Source organism: Melospiza georgiana, chromosome 12 (assembly GCF_028018845.1).
Source record: "Melospiza georgiana isolate bMelGeo1 chromosome 12, bMelGeo1.pri, whole genome shotgun sequence".
In the NCBI taxonomy this organism is placed as follows: Eukaryota; Metazoa; Chordata; class Aves; order Passeriformes; family Passerellidae; genus Melospiza; species Melospiza georgiana.
Window position 1 is genome coordinate 17,737,800 of NC_080441.1, and position 21,051 is coordinate 17,758,850.

At 56.2% G+C, this 21,051-nt stretch overlaps 1 protein-coding gene across 1 annotated transcript in view; it reads right to left on the bottom strand.

Moving 5' to 3' along the window:
• SLC16A2 (solute carrier family 16 member 2) overlaps positions 1–17,576 on the bottom strand; it is a 39,488-nt gene extending 21,912 nt beyond the window's left edge. The window contains exon 1 of the mRNA XM_058032890.1: positions 17,219–17,576. Coding sequence (XP_057888873.1) covers positions 17,219–17,576 — 358 coding nt within the window. The remainder of the gene's footprint in view (positions 1–17,218) is intronic.
• Positions 17,577–21,051: the final 3,475 nt, after the last annotated feature.

Below are 21,051 nucleotides of genomic sequence, written 5' to 3' on the forward strand. Positions count from 1 at the left end.
GACAAGGCTTTGCTTGAACTCCAAGTATTTCTCCTACCTAACACCTTCCCTGCTGCAAAACTTCCAAGCATCCCTTTGCACCCTGCCCCTCACTGGACAGAGAACATGGTTGATTACCACGTTAATTACCATGGTTAATCACCTTGGGTTTGCAGCTTATGAGGGAGCTGAAGGCAGTGATGCACCTTCTGTGCCCTACCAGGAACAGCCCCAGCCCAGGTTTCAGCACTGCACATTCTCCCTCCTCTCCTCCACGTCTCCCAGTCAGCCCAGTCCTTTCCCATTGGGTGGTGGATGGGGATGGGGATGACATGAAATTGTGTCAGGGCAGGTTTAGGTTGGACATCAGGAAAGGTTCTTCCCCCAGAGGGTGCTGGCACTGCCCAAGGAATGGAATGCCCAAGGCTGCCAGAGCTCCAGGAGGGTTTGGACACCATTCCAGGGCACCAGGGATGCCCAGGGTGGGATTGTTGGGGTGTCTGTGCAGGACCAGGAGTGGGACTGGATCATCCTTGAGGATCCCTTCTAGCTTGGGATATTCCATGATTCTATTGCCTATGAGGTGGGCACAGGCATGGGCATGGTGTGGGAAGAGCCAAACCTCCCACACACCATCAGCCAAGGCTGGGGCATCCCCAGGATCAGCAAGGCTGGAAGAAATCATCCCTGTGTTTTTCCCTGCTGGTTTTGCCCTGCAGCATCATCTCCAGAGCCACCCCCAGAGCCCTCCAAGCTCCAGAGCAAAAAAATTCTGTGGCAACCTCAGCCTCAGCCCCACTGGAGCAAAAACCCTGAAATGGAGAGGGCTGGGATTCCTCCCCTGTGGCACCGGGGCAGAGCCACCCACCCCAATATTACCAAAATATTCCAGTTATGTTACTTGTTTGCTTCCACCCAACACAGCCCAAATTTCCCCAAAAACAAAGCCTGCCCAATACCCAACTGTAAAAGGGGCTAACAGCAAGCCTGTTAGCTAAAGGAGCAAGAAGAAGAAAAAGCTAATAAGGAGCTCTCTTCAAAGCTGTAACTAATGAGACTGAAAGAAACGAAAAAATGAAGAAAGATAAGAAAACTTTGCAGCTAGACAAAGTATTTTTAGAAAGTTAGTTGAAGTCACTGTAACTTTTCACTAATAGTGTTATGTTGACTTATTGTAACCAATAGTTGGAGTAAAAAAAAGCAAAAACAAATAAAAAGTGTATAAAAAGTCAGCCACGTTCAATAATAAAAAGTTGCCACCTGAAACTGCTTGTAAGCTCTGCTTTGTGTTGGAACCACCTCAGCAGCAACACCCAGCAATGCAGGGGGCTGGAAATATGAAAGGGAAAATCGAGGCGGCTGCTCCAGGTGCTCTCTGAGGGGAGGCCCCTCCCCAGGCTGGGCCAGGTGGATTTTTGAGTTGTTTTGCCCCCAGGGTTCACTCACAGAGGAGGCAACACCTCCCTCCATGGCCTCTCCCACCGCAGCTCTGCCCCAGACTGCCCCAGGGCTCAGCCCCAACCCTCCCGTGGCACAGGGGACACCAGGTGATGCTGACCACACTGGAGAGCCTCCTGCACTGAGAGAATAGCTTTAACAACCGAAATAAATGAAGAAAAGCTGTTTTTAAGCAGGCTGAGCAGAGCCCTGGGGCAGGCACAGAGTCTGTGGGACAAAACAGCTCCGTGCTGGAACATCTGGGCCCTTCCCCTGATGGCCATCAGGAAATCATTTCTTGCCAGAATGCTGCCCCAGCACCTTTGGATCGTGCTCCTGGAGCCTAGGGAGCAGGAAAAAGATCACAACACATCACTGAACCAGACACCCAGAGGGCAAGAGAAGGGGAAAATATCCATGTGATTTTCATCTCTTGGAGCTTCCTTACATTAAAGACAACATTTGAAAACAACTGGATATCTCAGAAAAATAGATCAAGCTGTCATTAAGCAAATCTGACCACTAAAGGAAAGTGAAAACCAGGTGTATTTTATCTAATTACTATTTTTACTTTTTCTTTTTAGCTCAGCAAGAAGCAGGTCCCACCCCTTTGCCAACGGGCTGTCACTTTTGGCTGACCTGCTCTCATTTGAAAGTTTTTCAGACGCTGGGTGGCTTTGGGGCAGGGCCAGCCCTGCCCTTGGGGCTGCAGGCAGGAGGGGCAGGGGCACAGCCAAGGCAAGGGGGGCACAGCAGGATGAGCCCCTGCTTCCCATCCCCAGCCCAGGAACCCACCCCGAGCCCTGCAGCTCCCTGGGACAGGGACCTGTGATCCACAGACATAAATATCCCTCTGTGGATCCACGCACACACTCACATCTGCATATAAATTAAAAACCAGGCCCCCGAGGCTGGAGCCCACACGACAGCCACAGGCTGGGCTCCCTTGGAGCCACACAATGTTTAACAGAGAGAGGGGAACTGGGGACAGCCCCAAGCACTCCAGGTGCCCCGGTGGCAAAGGGCTCTGGAGGCAGGTGAAACATTAATGTGCCTTCCTGAGGAAAAGCCTTCGCTTTTTGCTGCATCAAGGGCTTTGAAATGGGAATAAACAACAGGGCAGGTTAATGAAGGCTTCTGTCAGTTACTGGGGGAGGTTTGGTCCTGCCAGTCAGGGTTAAAAGCCTTGAATCCCATCTCTGTGGGCAGGGATCTTCCTCTCCATGGAAATATGGATTTTTGGGGTGGGGGTGGGAATCAAAACCTACAAATTACCCCTGTCCCTACAAACCTCCTCCTGTCCTACAGGTGCCAAGGGTGGGATTGCTGGAGGGAGCACACCCCACAGCCCCCAGTCCTGTTCTCAGCTGCCTGAGCTCCCCCTGCACCCAACTGTGCTCAGGGAACAGCAGGACTGAGAGGGTTCAGCAGTGTGGAGCTGAGCCTGCCAGGATTTTGGGGTATGGAGGGGTGTGAGGGGCCATTCCAGCCTGGAATGCAAAGCCCCAAGCGTGGGTGGGTCCAAGCCGTGTACAGGGATCCGTGGGGATGTGCTGGAGGACACCAGCCCAGGGTGACAGCACCAGGGACAGGGATGCTGCTCCTGAGGCACCATCAGGTTCCTCAGCCTCTGTAGTGGCCCTGGCACACAGAAATCCCTGCCCAGGGGAGCTGGCACACACCTGTGGGGTGGCATTATGGACAGGGCTGCTGGGCGCCAACAATGAGGGGAACAGCAGTGACACCATGGCAGATCCTCACAACAGGGCTGAGCAGAGGCAGGCACACATCTGCACTGCCCCTGTGCCCCAAAATCCCAAATCCCAGCTGCTCCAGCTGAAGTTGTGGCAGAATGTCAAGAATTTTCCACTGGCCAAGGACTGGAACAGCAACCATGGGCAACGTGGAGCTGAAAGTGTCCCCTGAAACCCCCCTGGTGCAGCAGTGATGCACCTGGAGAGCAGCAGGCTCGTGGTGCAGGGCCCTGGGTGCCTCCACCCTGGTTCTGGAGGGTCCCTGAAGCTTCAGCGTGCCCAGGAGCCAGGAGAGACCCAGAGCAGGGAGGGAAGGGGGTGATGGAGCTGAGCCCTGTCAGCCCCAGGCCTGTCGGGATCACAGGAGCCCGCAGGGCCAGGGAGAGGCTGGTTTGTGTCTCTGCTGATGAGACTGATACCAGCTGCTCCTCGTGGAACCAGTCTGACCATCAGGCCCAGCCAAAACTGATTCATTCATAAGAAAATGGCAAAGGAGATCAACTCCTCACCCTGACTAACGGGGAACCCAGCCAGGAACCTGCTGCTTTCACAGCAGCCCCATATCCTGCTTCCCTGCCTGCTTCCCCATCACCCTGCCCATCTCCAGCACTCAGGAGGGTGATAAAGCAGAGTTATCTGCTCAGAAAGTGTCAGCACGTGGCAGGGGCTGCAGCCAGCCTGGCATTTTGCAATAGCTGAGTCCTGACTGGGAAGCAGAGGAAACATGAAAGCCCTCAGAGACATCGCTCTCCACGCTGCTCTGCCTTGCATCATCTCCCCAGCAGCTTTTAGGGTTGTTTTTTATCTCTGTCCTCCTTCTTCATCCGGCAATAAAAATCTAAACAACCGCCTCTGTGGAGTAGGAAAACTCAGCCTGCTGTAAAAAATTGTTTTTTGTGGGGTTTTGTTCTGCGTCATTTTTGTTTATGAGGTCAGTGGAACACAAACTGTGCTGGGGGGGAGGCTGCAGATGGTGGGGCTGGGAACCCTGGGCTTGGGAGGATGCTGTCCCAAGGGAAGCACAGGAGCTCTGCAAGCCAGGCTGGGGCTAATCCTATCTGCAGATGGGGATTAGGATGGGGCAGCAGGAGTTAACAGCCAGGCACAGGGGTCACAGCAGGACCTGAAGTGCCTCCTCTCGGGGCTCTTTGGTTCATGCTTTGCTTGATGAACTGAAGCAGGGCAGAGTTTAACAGCTTTAAAAAAACCTGCCATGATTTCTTATCTTTGGGCAACACATTGGATTTTATATGAATCTACCTTAATAAAGGTCCTCTCCTAAAATGCAGATCCCAAGGGAGTTTCAGCTGTCCCAGTTAAAAGCCTCTGACACCATCCCTTGCCCCCAGATCACCTGAGTTTTTACCACCTGACCCTACAGACATCAGGACAAGGCAAAACTTCAGTTCTTGGTGAGAAACCCACCCTGGGTCATGAAAAACCCCAATTTCAAGGCAGAAAAGCACCAGCCAGGCCAGTTTGGGTGGGGAAATGCCCCAAATCCTGCCCTGGGAGTGCTCAGCCTGCTCGATGGCTCTACAGGGAGGGTGGAAAATGGGACCACGTGAGTCAGAGACAAGCAGAGCTCTGGGTATGGCAGCCAACGTCTCTCACCTCTCCCACACCACCCCAGCAGGCTGAGGAAGAGTTGCCAAATATAAAATTTTCATTTTCCCATCTGGGTTCCAGGGCGGTGATGGAGCATTTTGCATGTGACACTGACAGTGGAAAAGCCTGGTGCAAAGGGATTTATTAGGATTCGCTAGGATTCATTCCCAGCTGTCCCTCCCAAGGGCATCCAGACCCCCAGAATCAGCCCCATGCCCTGAGTGTGCACCCCACACCTGCTGAGCAGGACAGGAAAAACCTGCAAGGGGTGGAAATCTCATTGCCAAGGTGCAAGGGAAAAGCTGCCCTCAAAGCTGCTGACAACATCCCTGTCAGTCCTCACCCCTTCCCCTCCCAGGCTGGGTTCTCACCCACTCTGGAGAAGCTGCCCTGCCATCAGGACAGTCAGCACAGCTTTTATTTAATGCTGAATTTTCCCCTGGCTGGGGGAATGGTGGGGAAGAGGCAAGAGGAGCCTCACAAACACCTCAAACAAGACCTCAGCAGTACTGAGGCTCCAATGAGTTTATATTGAAAAAACAAATATAAAACCCAACACCACCGATATTCCCTCCTTGGCAACGGCCTGTCCTGATACCACTCCTATTATTACACTCTGCAATTAAGTGATAAAGCTGTAATTGCCTTATCTGATGCTGCTGGGCACAGCAGCAGAGCAGGAGCTGGCCTTGAATTCATCACCCTGGGTCTTTTAAAGCCACCCTGTCTGAAAGGATTCTCCTGGACAGATGGACAGACAGGACATCCAGCAGCATCAGCCCTGTGCCTGTGCCCTGCCCCACTGGCATCCTCAGCCCTGGCCAGGATGGGAGCACAGCTCTGAGCCTCTCTGGCTGTGGGGAGGCAGAAGCAGAGGGTGCAGGGACCAAACCACATCCCCAGGGACTCCCCCAGCCTTTCCCATCCCTGCTGTAGCATCCTGGGGAGCAGCAGGAGGCTGGGAGCTGGGAGAGCCTGACGGGGACAGGGCACTGTGGGACCATCCCTCAGTGTGGGGCCCAGCTGCACCTCTGGGACTGGGACATTTAGAGTGAGTGACCCCAGGTTCCCAGCCTTGGCATGAGGGGCAAAGCCACACCCAGCTGCTCTCAGGCTGTAAAAAGCCCAAGCTGCCGTTTCCATTCACATGTTCATCACCTCTACAGGAGCTCGGATGGGCTCATTTTGTTTTATTTAACAGGAAGAGTAGGCCTAGGCTGAAGTCTGCTAAGGAAAATGGAAAGGGGCAGTGGGGTTCAGATTGAGATCATGAGGAGCAAGGCTGGTATTGGGGTTGTGATGAATAAGATTGGAGAGGATGTTGATGGTCGAATAATGTTGAGGCTCTTTGATAAATAGTTTCACACCATCTGCTAGGGGTTGCAGGAGCCCCAACATCACCAGCCCTGATCTCAGCTGTTTTAAAGTCTGTCCTCCCCTAAAACCTGCTCCTTGCCATTCTTCCAAGCTTTTCACTTCTTGCCCTCAACACCACCCCTGACCCTGGGAGCTGCCACCAGAACCTCGGGAAAGAAAACTCCAGAATCCTCCCTGTGTGAGCACTTCCCACACGCGCCCCATCCCCTGGCCAGCGAGGGGCAAAGCTCCGTGCCCTCAGCCCAGCCCAGAGCAGGGACCAGGGGCACCGTGCCCGTGCCCCCCTGGCAGGGTGGGCAGGCAGCAACCACAAGAAAGGCCGAGGCGATTTGCATCGTTAGCATTCCTTCCCTTTTAATAACCCAAGGTGTTACCAGCAACACTGTTACTGATTTTTATCTCCCCAGCGCCTTTTAAGAGCTCCAATTTGTTTTTCTTGGAGATCTTATTTTGTTTTATTAAAGCTGACACCGAAGAGGGAAAAGGAGACGTTCTGGGCCCAGAATGAAAATATCCCGTTTAGAAACCCTGGATTATTTTCTTGGAAACGTTTCTCCGTTGACTTTAATTAAGCTCTCCCCGGGCTGGCGAGCTTGGCGTGCTTGGCTCTCAGGCAGGTTTAATCCCAGACAAGCTCCCCACACCCCCAGCTGTCCCCACTCCCACAAATCTTAAGAAACAAGCTGGGTTTTGCTCAAACACATGGATTAATAGCTGGCCCACCATCAAGAACATCCTGACGTTGCCTTTTCGTCACCGGTCACAGCACAAGCACACGGCTGCAGTCGCTCTGCTCTTGCCAGCACACCGAAAAAGCAGCTTTGCTCCCTGATTTTTTTGTTCTCTTTTATTTTATTATGCTTTTATTGACAGTGCAAGGCTGAGGGGATGTATTTACTGTACCTGACCATGCCCCAGAGCTATCAGGGCAGGCAGGGCAGCCACAGCCCGGCTCTGGTGACCACTGCTGAGCCTTGCACTGGGTGCTGCTGTAAAATCAATAATTACCACCCCCCCGTCCACCTTCCTTGGTAGAAGGAAGCTCTTTAGGATGATTGCAAACACTCCAAAAGTTGGGAAATCCCAGGAGGGAGCTTGTCTGGGCATCATCTGGTGCATACCCATTATGTAATTACCGTCAATCTTTAATCACAGATGATGCTTTTCCATCGGACTCGAATCAGACGGAGCACAGGAGGCACAATCCTCGCTGAAGGAGCTGCCATCAGATGTGATTCCCACCTCACTGGGCTCCAGGTTTATTCCTACCTCACTGAGCTCCCCCTGCTTTGCACAGGTTTTGCCCAAAATCCCCCTCTGGCTCCCTGGCACACACCCACATCCCCCCAAGGGGGAAGGATTTTACCTCCCTTTTACACACAGGATCTCCAGGCAGACAAATTGAGGCCAAGATCTTGAATCAACAGCTTTGTTTTGGTGCCTGGTGTGAGACGACCAAGCAAAGGGCCTTGGGGATGGCACTGGGCAGGGTGGCCGGGGGTCCCCAGCTCGGGTGGTGCCCAGGAGGGCGTGCTGGGTGGGTGCTCAGAGCAGGTTCTGGCTGCAGGCTCTGTGGTAGGCTTGTTTCTCCTCCTTGAGCAGGGCCCCGGTGTTTGCCCAGGGCAAAGCCCAACAAGTCAGCCCATGCAGGGAGAGCCTGGGCCCTGCAGAGCTGGGGCTGCCAGCCCCGAGAGGCAGCTGCTCTGCAGGGAAGGCTGGAACTGCTTGGGCTGAAGGCCCTGCAAGGATCCAGGTGCCACCCCAGTGCCACGAGCAGGGACACCTTCACTGGACCAGCTCCCTCAAAGCCCTGCCAACCCAGCCTCAGCAAAGCAAGCAAAACCCATCAGGAGCTGCCAAATCAGAGCCAAAAAACCCCGAGAAGAGTTCCAAAGTCTCTTTTCCCAGCCCAGTGCTTGAAGAAGGAGTCAGGGCTCTTCGTTTCTCACTCTCAAGGTTGTTTATTGAATCTTATCTGTAAAAAATTTTCTCCTGCCCTGCCGAGATCAGCTCAGCAAGACAGTCCAATGCACTCTGCCTGTCACAGGGCAGTGTTATGTATTTATACTAAAAATTACATGTACAATATTTACAATTACTTCCCAATACCGATCACCTATGTTAGACAGTGAGCTTCTGCTCTAGACCAATCCAAAAGTGCCAACATCACAGCAGAAGATGGAGGCCAAGAAGAAGAAGGAGAAAGGCTGGACACACCCAGATCCCTCCATCTTACCTCCTGAACCCCCATACCAAAAACCCCAAAATCTACTTTTCCACCCCGTGATAACTTCACTATTATCCTACCTAAACTGTTGTGGCTTGCTGATCTTCATCTAAGGTTGGTAATTTGCTCCACGGGTCATAATCAAACCCACAGGTGTTCTGGGCTCTGTGCCAGGGTCTCTGAGCCCCCTGGCAGGGGTCCTGGCCATCCTGGGCAGCAGAGGGATGTTCTGGGTTCTGACAACCGGGCAGCTCTTCCCGAGATTTTTCCCCGAAGGATGTGCTGGGGACACGGGGCAAGCTCAGGCACCAGGTAATTTCTCAGGGATCTACACCTAAAAGGGTCAGGGCGGGGGAAAATGCAGTAAACGTGTGGGTGGAATGCAGGGCAGTGCCACCCTGCCCCGGGCTGTACCCAGGGATGTCAGAACTCAGCACATCCCTCTGGGTGTCCAGAGGGGCTCAGAGACCCTGGCACACAGCCCAGAACACCTGGGGGTTTGATTATGACCTGTGGAGCAAATTGCCAGCTTTGTATGAAGACCTGAAAGCCACAGAAGTTTAAGTAGTGTAATAATAAAATTATCGCTAGGTGAAAAAGTAGATTTTGGGGTTTTTAGAATAGGGGTTTTGGGGACAAGATCGAGCGACTTGGGCATGTCCAGCCTTTCTCCTTCTTCTTCTCTACCTCCATCTTCTGCTGTGATGGTGGCACTCACAGATTGGTTTAGAGCAGAAGCTCACTGTCTAACACAGGTGATGGGTATTGGAAAGTAATTGTAAACATGTTATACACAGTTTGTAGTATAAAGATGTAACACCGCCCCCGGGGGCAGGCAGAGTGTCGCTGTCTGTCCTGCTGAGCCAACCTCAGCTGGACAAGAGAAAAATTTTTATAGATAAGATACAATAAACAACTCTGAGAGCGAAAACTGAAGAACTCAGACTCATTCTTCGAACACACGAGCTGAAACAGACAGGGAGCAGAGGCTGCTGGAGCTCCCTGTGCTTAGGGAGGCTGGAATGGAGAATGGACCACAGCCCCTGAGTGACCAGATCCTGAGGCCAAGGCAGGGCTGATGTCACCTTTATTCCTGAATCCCCAGCTCTTTTGCTGGGGAATTTCTTTGTGCTGGTTTCACATCCTCAGGACAGGTGAGCACAGGTGGAAAAGGCTGTTTTTACTCCAGCATTGTAATGAAGGCTTGGTAAGAGAGCAAGGCTGTTTTTTTTGACAAAATAAAGCATTTCAACGCTAACAGTGCGGCCTGAAGAAGAGACTTTTCCCGTGTCTCGGAGCTGCAATGAGCTGCAGGGAGAGGGAGACGGGGCAGCGGCCGCAGGGCGGGCAGGGCAGGGTGTGCAGGGCAGGGTGTGCAGGGCAGGGTGTGCACGGCAGGGTGTGCAGGGCAGGGTGTGCAGGGCAGGGTGTGCGGGCAGGGTGTGCGGGCACGGCAGGGTGTGCAGGGCAGGGTGTGCGGGCAGGGTGTGCAGGCAGGGCACGGCAGGGTGTGCAGGGCAGGGTGTGCAGGGCAGGGTGTGCGGGCAGGGTGTGCAGGGCAGGGTGTGCGGGCACGGCAGGGTGTGCAGGGCAGGGTGTGCGGGCAGGGTGTGCAGGCAGGGCACGGCAGGGTGTGCAGGGCAGGGCAGGGCAGGGTGTGCGGGCAGGGCAGGGTGTGCAGGGCAGGGCAGGGCAGGGTGTGCGGGCAGGGCAGGGTGTGCAGGGCAGGGCAGGGCAGGGTGTGCGGGCAGGGCAGGGTGTGCAGGGCAGGGTGTGCAGGGCACGGCAGGGTGTGCAGGGCAGGGTGTGCGGGCAGGGCAGGGCAGGGCAGGCTGTGCGGGCAGGGTGTGCAGAGCAGGGTGTGCGGGCAGGGTGTGCGGGCAGGGTGTGCAGGGCAGGGTGTGCACGGCAGGGTGTGCAGGGCAGGGCAGGGTGTGCAGGGCAGGGCAGGGTGTGCAGGGCAGGCTGTGCGGGCAGGGTGTGCAGGGCAGGCTGTGCGGGCAGGGTGTGCAGAGCAGGGTGTGCGGGCACGGCAGGGTGTGCAGGGCAGAGTGTGCGGGCAGTGCCGCGGCCCCGAGCTGGCAGGACCTGTTGTGCGAGGTGCCGGGAGAGGCTGGGATGGCTCGGCCTGCGAGCGTGTTGCAGCAATTCCCAGCGCACGTCATGTGGGTTTTGCAACCGCCCCAGCTGTCTCGGGCTGGATGCGCCCCGAGGCAGAAGCGAGCGCTCCGGGCACGGCACCGCCCGGCGGGACAGACGGACACGGCCCCCGGGCACGGCCGGGCTGGCACACGCCTCCCCACCAGCCCTTCGTCCGCAGGGCTGCGCGCCAAAGGGCAGCATCTCCTTCCCTGGCAATAGGGGATAATCTATCCTTCGAGGAAGAGGAAGGGAAAACCAACAAATCCCTGCACAGCACACTGGCACACGTGCTGCACTGGTGTCCAGTCCTCCTGCTGCCCATTGCCATGGTGATGCCATGGGATGCACAGGCTCGAGGTTGTGGAGATCCGGGGAAAAGTGATTCCTCAGGGAAAGCACCGGCTGCAAGGTGTGGGTGTGTGGCCTCTGTCTCAGCTGGGAAATTCTGGCACCTCCTCCATGCTCTGACCCGCTCATAAGAAGCCCCTGAAGGGTGATCATTCCAAAAAAGTGAGTGGGAGAGAACGAGGTGTTTGGGGACGTGCCAGAAAATTCCCTATGGCACCCAGCCAGCAGTGGGCAGAACACCAGTAGGGTTGGACTCAGTGGTCTTAGAGGCCTTTTTGAAAGTATTCCCTGATTGTAGAGCCTCATTTGATTCCAGAGAGGGGGCACAGCTTTGGAAGTGCCCGTGGCATCAACTCAAACACTGCTGATGTCCCCAACAGCCACGTGTCGCCTCATCTGGCCATGGCATGTGCCACAGCGGCTGAGGTCCCCAGGAGTGAGTGGGATAAAGCAGCAAGAGGCTGCTCTGGGCTCGTATCCAGGTGATGCCAAATCCTGCCAGGCACAGCAGCAGTGCCACTGTCCCACTGGGGTCACGGAGGAGCAGGGCTGCATTGCTGCCCCCCAGGGAATTTCCCCCGTGCACACCATGGGGAACAAAAATCAGCCCTGGGAGGTGAAACCCAGGTAATTCCTCCTTCCCCAAACCCAGATGATTCCTCCTTCCCCAAACCCAGGTAATTCCTCCTTCCCCAAACTGCCCTACAGGGAATTCAGCTCCACATCCACTGATCCTGGTGGTCCCCATCACACCACCAGATCTTTTGGAAGACTGATACTGGTGGGATGGGGTGATTGACAGTGCTGCCTCATCCCTGGGACAGACGTGTCTGGAGACTCTGGATAAGCAGGGAGAGAGCCAGAGGGGCTGTCACCAGGACAATGCCCACCTGAGCCATGCCCAGCCAGCCCCTGGGCACTGCCAGAGAGGTCAGCAGCACCTCCCAGCTCTGGGGTTTGGTTAGGTCTGGTTTAAGATGGATGAGAACCATCCTGGCTGATGGGCAGCTTCCAGCTGCTGAGGGGTTTTAAGGAAATTAAAGGGTTACTTGTCAAACTTGTGGGTTTCTCCCCAAACCAGGAAATTAAGTGGTTCCTTTGCCTTGCTCTGCATCACACCCCATTGTCACTTGGTGCCACCACATCCATCCCAGCCCTGTGAACTGCCCTGTGAACCCCTTCACCCTCCAATCCCTCCTCCTCCTCCTCATCCTCCTCCTGCTCCCAGCCCTGCCTCAGTGATGGGTTTGCAACTCAGCACCTTCAAAATTTAACCTATGGTCCAAACCCCACAAAGTGGAGGTGGTTTTGCTCATTTAGTTGCAACTAAAAGGACCAAAAAACTCCAAGCCAACTGCACAGCTCCATGTCCCACTTCTCCATGGGCCACAGCCAGGTCACAGCGGCTGCCACCACCCGAGGACAATGGCCACCAGGAAACAGAGCCTCACATCTTCTTGGCTGGCTGGTGGAGGACACTTAAAAGTAAATTAAAAACCACTAAAATGGCAAATGTGCTGACTGAGAGGGCCCCTGCAGTCTTGAAAAACAAGAACCTCCCTTAGAAACAGCACTCCGGCCTCCTAATAACCTTAATCGCTCCCGACAGCCCCAAGAACCAGGTTTAACAACATGACTGGGCTTTGTTTGCTTTTCAGGCTTATCCCACACAGCACCTTGCAATCAGCTCAGGCAAAACCCCAGTTCCTCCGAAACTCCCCCTTGCTTCCCTGCAGTCACAAACTCCAGCTCCCAAAACAGAGGCTGGGGCACAGCCTGGTGCTGGCATCCCACCATGGGAAACCCCCAGCAAATCTGTGCTGCCCTTTGTACTCCCCACCTTGCAGGGCAAGGTAATAAAAACGTCTTTTTTATCTCTTTTTGCTGGATTTACATCCCCATCTGGGCTACATAAATATTGCTCATGTCAGTGCATCCCTCCGTGGGGTGAGAGGAGGGTTGGGAGCCCGGATGGACACGGGAAAGGCCCCAGGAATGCTGAGCTCCACAGCACCCTTGGCCAACAAAGCTGAGAAATGGGGCCAGAACAGCACCCTGGTAATTGGTAACAGCTCCAAATCCTGCAGGTTTGGGTAAGAAGGTGACAACCACAGTGTCACCTTCAGGAGATGGGAGCCTCCAAAAGGCCAAATGGACAATGACCGCATCATCCCGATTTAGATGGGATCATTTCCAAGGATTACCTCTTGCAATCAAAGCAATGTGGCCAACAGCTTGAGGGAGGAGATTCTGCCCCTTCTCTAAAGGGGCTTCAAGGGAGCTGGACAGAGACAGGACACAGGGAATGGCTCCCACTGCCAGAGGGCAGGGATGGATGGGATATTGGAAATTGGGAATTGTTCCCTGGCAGGGTGGGCAGGCCCTGGCACAGGGTGCCCAGAGCAGCTGGGGCTGCTCCTGGATCCCTGGCAGTGCCCAAGGCCAGGCTGGACACTGGGGCTGGAGCAGCCTGGGACAGTGGAAGGTGTCCCTACCCATGGAAAGAGGTTGGAATGTTGTGATTTTTAAGGTCCCTTCCAACCCAAAGCACTCTGCAATTTACAGAATTGGGATTTCTGTTCCCAGCTCCTAAAGCTCCAGCCACGCTCACCCACCCACAGAATCTTCTTCAGCCCAGAGAGGAGTGCAGGGCTTCTCCTCCCCCTCTTTCATACGACTGTTAGCACTGCAATGCTTTATTTTCAAAAAAACACCTCCCCTTGTTCTTTCTTAGCAAACCTTCATGGAGTAAAACCGGCCTTTTCCACCTGTGCTCACCTGTCCTAAGGATGTGAAACCAGCACAAAGAAATCCCCCAGCAAAAGAGATGGGGATTCAGGAATAAAGGTGACATCAGCCCTGCCTTGGCCTCAGGATCTGGTCACTCAGGGGCTGTGGTCCATTCTCCATTCCAGCCTCCCTAAGCACAGGGAGCTCCAGCAGCCCCTGCTCCCTGTCTGGAACTGGGATAAAGGGGGGAAGCTGTTCCCCAAGTTCTTGCACACAGAACAGAGGATGCTGATGGACACAGAGATTCACTCAGAGCAGCTGCAGCCAAACCCAACCAGCTCCTCAGGCCATCTCTCCAAAAGCTTTCAGTTCCATTTCCAGGCCCCAAAACATTAAATATTAAGCGAAGAGAGTTAATCTATACCTGGGATATTGACACAAAGCAGAGGAGGGGAGAAGAAAAAGATAAATATACCTTTAAAAAAAAAAAAACCAAACCAAAATCTGTGTGCCTCTGCAGGCTGATCCACTGGGGCTTTCCAGACCTCGGGTATGACACAAGGATGTGCTTGGAGGAACAAGAAGCACCAAGGATGTGCTTGGAGGAGTAAGAAGCACCAAGAATGTGTTTGGAGGAGTAAGAAGCACCAAGGATGTGCTTGGAGGAACAAGAAGCACCAAGAAATGACACCCTCCTGGCTCTGCCCAGATAGCTGGAGCTCCCTCTAGGACCCTCAGGTGGCTCCTTGGCTGGGACAAGCCCTGCTCAGGGACAAGGTCACTTTGTGGTCCCCTCTCCAGGGCTGTGGCACATCCCAGCAGAGGCAGAGCAGATACTGAGAAGGTTCACACCCAGCCAATGCTCACCAGGACTGTGCTGCCACTCTGGAGCTGAGGAAGATGAGGGTGCTGGGCTGTCTCATCTGGCCCTTGTTTCAGTGTCAGCCCCCACTGTGGGACCAGCACTGGGACAGCCACAGATCCGTGGATCTCAAAGCACCAGAACGAGCCCTGCACAACCGGAGGCAAACGTCACCGCTCGCTCGTCTCCCACAAACACCCTCAAGCATCACTCAACACCTCTCCAGCAAAGCTGCATTTTTTTTTTCCCCTGGCCGAGTGCTCACATGTATATTATTTATTTTATTCCGGTCCCAGCATTCCTCCGCTCCCCCCTCAAGAAAACAAAGGCAGAGCACAGAGCTCTCGCCTCGCCGAGGCCCCTCTGGCGTCCCGCGGGCAGGGGCACGCGGTGGGCGCAGCACCGCCCGCCCCAGCCCGCCGTGCTTGTTGACATAGGCAGCACAGTATATTTCTTTAAAGACAGCAGCCTATGCATTCGATGCATTGCTGCCACGGGGTTTGTTTTCAAAGCCTGACCCCAGACCTGAACTCCACGGATCCTGCGCTTCTCAAGATCAAACGCGAGAAAACGTGACCAATGCAAACAAGAAATAAACCTTGATAATTATAGCCGGGGCGGCTATTGTTTAGTGCCGACTAGCACCCGTTCAGCATAAACAGAACCCTATTTTTAAAGGGATGCCTGACCAGCTGACAGCATTTCTCCCCATTTTGCCTCCAAACCCCCTGTTTGATAGAAACCCACCTCCCTGAGAGCTGGAGGAGGTTTGAGAGCACAGACAAAAGGCTGAGCCGTGCCCACAGCCATACTGGATGTGCTGCTGGAGCGGAGAGCGGATCCTCGTCCTCCCAACCTGCTCCCTGTTGGATGGGGATGAGGGGCGCCCTGGGGTCCGGCTGCTGCCTGCAGCTGGCGGGCCCAGAGCGACGCTGCAGGACAAACAGACAGCACCGGTCTTTTCAGGAAGGCCACATCACTTAGCGCTTGGAAAGGAGCTACGATATTTTCCTGATTATGTTTGCACGCAAACGAGCGCCGCGGGGAAATTATGCAATGCAGAGCGGGGAGGGCTGGGAGCGAGGGAGGAAGGGCTGGAGGGGGCTCCGGGCTGCACCCCCCTGCCCTCAGCCCCAGCCCCAGCAGCTGCAGCCCCGGAGGTGCCGCACATGGATCCACCACGGCACCACCACGACCTCAGTCATTAATGGCCTCTTCATTAAGCGCCCAGACCAAATGCAGATATTCGTCAGCCAGGCAATTTAATTACCCAGCCTGGGTTCACCTCGCACACCCACACGCCTTTCTGTTTCGAGGCCTCTGTGCGGTCATAGCCTTAAATAAATAGATGGCAGGAGCAAGAGGCCGATGCTGACTCCTACAACCTATGTCTTGGGCACAGAGCCTTTAAACCACCAGAACTTGCAGTATTTAATTTCTTTTGTTACCACTTCTACCTCTAGAGCCCTGCCTTAGGCTTTCTAGATACAATCACAGGCAGCAGGAAACACAGAGCTACACTATGAGCTTCCTGGGCATCACATGCGCACACACACAACACACACACACACTCCCAGCCCATCAATCACCCTAATTACAGCTGGCCACACGTCCGCAGCTTGCTGTGGCGCTCCGTTAGTGCCCGTAATTACACGGTCCCATCGTTTCCCTGGTAAGAGTACCAGGGAGTTAATTTGGGACTCTACACGTGGTGGATCCCGTAATGAATTTCATCCTGGCGCGCTCCCCGCCGCGCTCGCCGGCCGTGCGCCAGCCCAGGGAGGGAGCGCGGGCAGCGCTGGTCCCCAAACGGGCTCTGAGGTGCTCACACAGCCCTGGCACCCAGCACGCTCCTGGCTCCTGTCCCACCCAGGGCCAGGGCAGCACCACAGGCAGGTCCCCTCAGCATCCAGTGCCCGTCTCCACCTGGCAGATAAGCAAGGAGGGCCACACGTGTCCATCACAAGGATGGATGTGATCATCCAAGGGGACAGCAGGACCTGGACAAGGCTGGGCCTCCCAACACAGGTGTCCAGCTGGGACCACCACGCGGGCAGCCCGGTGTCCCTCTGCCAAGCCTACTTCAACAGCAGGGTCTTGGCAGCAAGGAACATCCCTCTTTTCCGTATTAACCCTACCCAATCTGCACCGTGGCCGGGCCTGTCGGTCCTACCAAAACACCCAGCTGGGCGCAGCCCATGGATCCTGCTTTTCAGGGATGTGCAGCGCTGGAGCCCCCGCGCTGCCCTCGGAGTGACCGCGCAGGTGGCGCTGCCAGCCCTGCCCGGTGCCGGCCGTGACACTGAATGGACACGGCTCGGGGGAGCGCGGCAGCCGGGCAGATGCTCTCCCGGAGCCACCCCGGCCAACAAGGCGGCTTGAAAAACCCATAAAAATGGAACAATAATAAAGAAAACTAGAGGGGGTGGCTCACACCCAGCAGCTGATTCACCAGCGCTGCTCTGCTTTACCCCAAGACACACCGGCAGGACAAGCTAAGGGCGTGTTTTCAGCCGAATTACTTTTAATTGAGTACATCGGAGCTTAGAAACACATGATGCTGTCGGAGATAAATATAGCCACGGCTACGAGGATAGAGGGGGCAGGGAGCAATCGAGGTTCCACACAGCCGAGAAGGAGCTTCCAGCTCCGGCCGCGCCGCCGCACCTTTCCCCGCTCGGCTGGGGCGTCCCCGCTCCGCTCGGGCACCCCCGCACGCACTGCCCGGCCGGGAAGGGGCCGCGGAGCCCATACCTGTTTTAAACTCTAGCGCCGGATCCTTCTCCCCTTCGCCCAGGTCGCTCTGCAGCATCATGTAGAGGATCCCGAAGGAGTTGTGGATGCCGAAGATGGAGCCGTTGCACCAGGCGGCGGCGAAGACCACCACCCAGCCGAAGCCGCCCTCGGGGGGCTGGAAGGGCGCGGCGGCCCCGCTCTGTCCCCGCTCGGCCGCGGCCCCGGCCCCAGCTCCGGCCCCATCCCCGGCCCCAGCCCCGGCCCCGGGCTCGCTCTCGCCCGCCGCCGCCGCCGGCACCTTCTCGTCGCGTTGCGCCATCGCGGCCGCGCTCCGGCCGCCGCCCGCCGCCCGACTGCCCCGCAGCCGGTCCCACATGCCCGCCGCCCCCCCCGGCCGGCCCCCCCGCCCGCCCCCTCCTGCCGCAGCCTCACTCCCCGCCTCCCCTCCGCCGCCTCCATCCTCCTCCTCCTCCTCCATCGCGCCGCTCGGCCCCCGCGTCCCTACCTGCGGCGGGGGCCGCCCGCCCGCCCGCGCCCCCCTCCCGTCCCCCCGCGGCGCTCAAAGGCGGCCCCGGGCCCGGCCGCGGCCCCGCATCGCCCGCCGAGCGCCGCCCGCCCCCGCCAGCGCCGCATCCTGCGGCGGGCCCGGCCCGGGGCGGGCCCCCGCCAGCGCCGCCCCCGCGGGGCCCGAGGAGGCTGGGGGCCGCCGGGCAGCGGTGCGGAGCGGTGCGGAGCGGTGCGGAGCGGTGGGGGAGCCGCCGGAGCCCCCCGGCCCCGCACGGTGCCCCCATGCGGGACATCCCGGGGCTCGCCCGGCCCGGCGGGGATGCTGCCGCTCCCTCTGGCCCGCAGCGGAGCCCCCGGAGCCGCCCGAGCAGGTGGCAAACACCGGCCAGGGGACGCCTTTCCCTCCACGCCGGGCGGCTCTGGGGGGTTTTGGCGTGCCCGACCCCGAAAAGTTCGGGGAGCGTTTGTGTGACACCGAGCCGGGTTCTTGCCGGGGAGCGCCGAGATCCCCCCGGTTCGGGGCTGTCCCCAGGGCCCCGGGTCACCCCACGCCGCCTTCTCCAGGAGGAAGAGCCGCAGCCACCCAACCCCTGTGATTTCGGGAGCTGTTCCCTCGCCTCTGCCTTGCTTTGCACCAAGCTCTGCCTTTCCCCTTCTTTCAATAAATAATTACAAACCCACCAATATATTAAAGCCTGTCTTTTCACACGCTGAAGGTATTTACACTTTCATATATGCCAAGTCTGAGTTATTATTCTTTCTTTCCCCTAATGGCTGTGTCAGTGTCAGATTCCTATCAGAGTAAAATAATACATCCCAGCCTCGCGCTGCTCTTTCTTTACCTCCAGGGATATTAATTACAGGGCAGGGTGCGGAGCCGGCAGGGAGGCGGCGGCAGGGCCGCACCATCTCCTGCCTCTCCCGAAGCCGGAGAGCAGCGCCCGGCCAGGAGCTGAGGCTTGGGAAGGGTTTTGTGTACGTGAGCGGCTCGCCGGGCTCGGAGAACCCCTCCGGGACACGGCTACAGCCAGAAAAAACCTGCGCTCGGCCTTCCCGCCTGCTCCCGCCGGCAAATCACTGCCAGCTCCATCGCCATCCGCTTCCTCCCGGGCAGAGGATGAGGAGCAGCGGCGCTGAGCAGCGATGGCGAGAGCCGGGCGGGAGGGATGCGCGCTCCCCTCCTTTCCCTCGCCTTCCCTCCGATGGAGGAGCCCAAATCCCCGCGGCCGCCCCCGAGCCCAGGGCAGCCCCGCTGCTGGAGGAACTGCATTCTGATTTCCCTTCCTCTCCCGTGGAGTCTCCTCCCCGGATCCCCATCTCCGCAGCGCGGCCGGGGGGAGGCTTGGCAGGTTTGGAAGCATCTTCCACTGCCCTCTGCCGACGCAACGAGCAGCTAAATTTTAATTTCCACATCACCAGAAAGCCTGCTCAGGTTCCTGGCCTGCTGGTTTTATTTTGTTAAGCCCCTGTAAGCCGAGAAATTAGGGGGCCCGGGTGCTGGACAGGGAAGCTGCTCCCCAAAATGTTAATTCTCCACAGCAGCAAAGCAAGGCTGGATTTAAAACAGCAGTGAGAGAGGTGGGAGAGCCCTTTGCCATAGAAAACACAATGTTATGGAGATTTCTTCCCTCTGGAGCTGCAGAAGGCTCTCAGAGGTGGAAACAGGAGGTTAATACTCCTTGGACCTCGAGCCAGACACAAAACCCAGGGAGCAGCATCTCCACTGGATGGTGCCTGGACAGAGAATTTTTTGGCCCAGGCATCACTGGGCTGGACTGGAGCAGTGAGACTGAGGAGTAAAATCACAGAAGAGGCTGAAAAAGTGGGGTTAAAAGTCTGGGCTGGGTGAGATGATGGAGGTTTCATCAAGGAGGGTTTCATCAAGCCTGGGAAGCTCTGGGAAATCCAAGCAGGAGCAGCTCTGCCTGCGTAAGAACACAGAGCATCCCACCCAGAGGCTCTGCAGCTTCATAACCACAAGATGAAAGAAACACTGAGGGAAACCAGATAAAGCTGCTCTTCCCTGGTTGAACTCCATGCTAAAACACCCTTCTGTGTGTGCCACGTGATTTCCCTCAAAGCCCTGAGCTGCCAGCTTGGTGAGGGATGCAGGGATGGCAGCAGCACCTCCAGGCTCTCCAGATGCACATCTGGCATCCCTGGAGAGCTGGCAGGGAGCTCCTCATGGCACAGCTGATGAGCAGTGTGTGCCTGGCTCCAACCCTGGTGCCAGAGCCCTGCCAGAGGGATTGGCTCCTGCTCTGCTCAGTGTGTGCCTGCTTGTGCAGAAGGGGAGGAGGAATGGAAATACCTGTGCAAACAGCTTGGGAAGTGCTGTGAGGGGATGTGGCCTTTTGTGGAGAACACAAATCCCCAGTGGCTTTGCAACCTGGCTTGGTTTTAGTGACATGGGGATGATGCCTGAAGTTTCAGCTTTCATATTTCCCAGATTCTGTACTGCATTAGTTCATAACCCTGAACTCCATATAAAGTGTCAGCAAATTCTCCTCACAGCTCAGTCAGACAAAACAATCCCTTTCCAGCCCCAAAACCAAGGACACCACTGCAGCTTCAGGCCCAGAAAGTGCAAACAACAGAGAATTGAGGAGAGCAATGTGGGAGGATGGGACTGCATCACCCGGAGCTGGAATTGAACAATGAACCCCAATATGGAAATGGACCAAAACTGATAAAAGTGTGAGAACTCATGACCCTCATCCAGCTTGGGTGTAGCCATAGTCAGGCTCTTGCATTGCCCAAGGTGAATCCTGTGAAGGCCTTTTAATAAATCCCTACTTTATTCCTTTAACTCTGCTCTAGGCAGCCTCTCAAAGCATCAGGAACATGTAGGGCTGTCCTGAGGACAAAACCTCACTGGCAGCATCTGCTGCAGGGCCAAAAGCTCTGGGCAAACATCTCTAGTGGCGAGCAGCTCTCTGCAGAGACATTCACATGCTGGGCACAGCCCCTTCCTGTCATTAGCAGTGCTCCTTTCTTTACACTGGGGCTGTAGCCATGACAGCTGCTGCATCTGGCCTGGCAGAGACTGTGCCAGAGGAAAAAGGAGCTCAGGGCAGCCCTAGGGACATGGCAGAGCTCCCTCCCTGGCAGGGATGCTGAAATGCAGAGTCTGGAGCCTAAGGTTTGTCCCAGGGAGAAGGCAGGGACCAGCACACTGTAACATCCTTCCTCTGCCCGACCTTCCCAAAGTTTGGGATCAACAATATCACTGGTGGCATTTTCCACCTTTTTGGTGAGATTGAAGGAGATTCTACTTAGTTTGGCTGAAAAATGAGGCAACTTGGAAGTGCTGGTGTGAGCAGTGGGTTTTCAGGGAACCACGT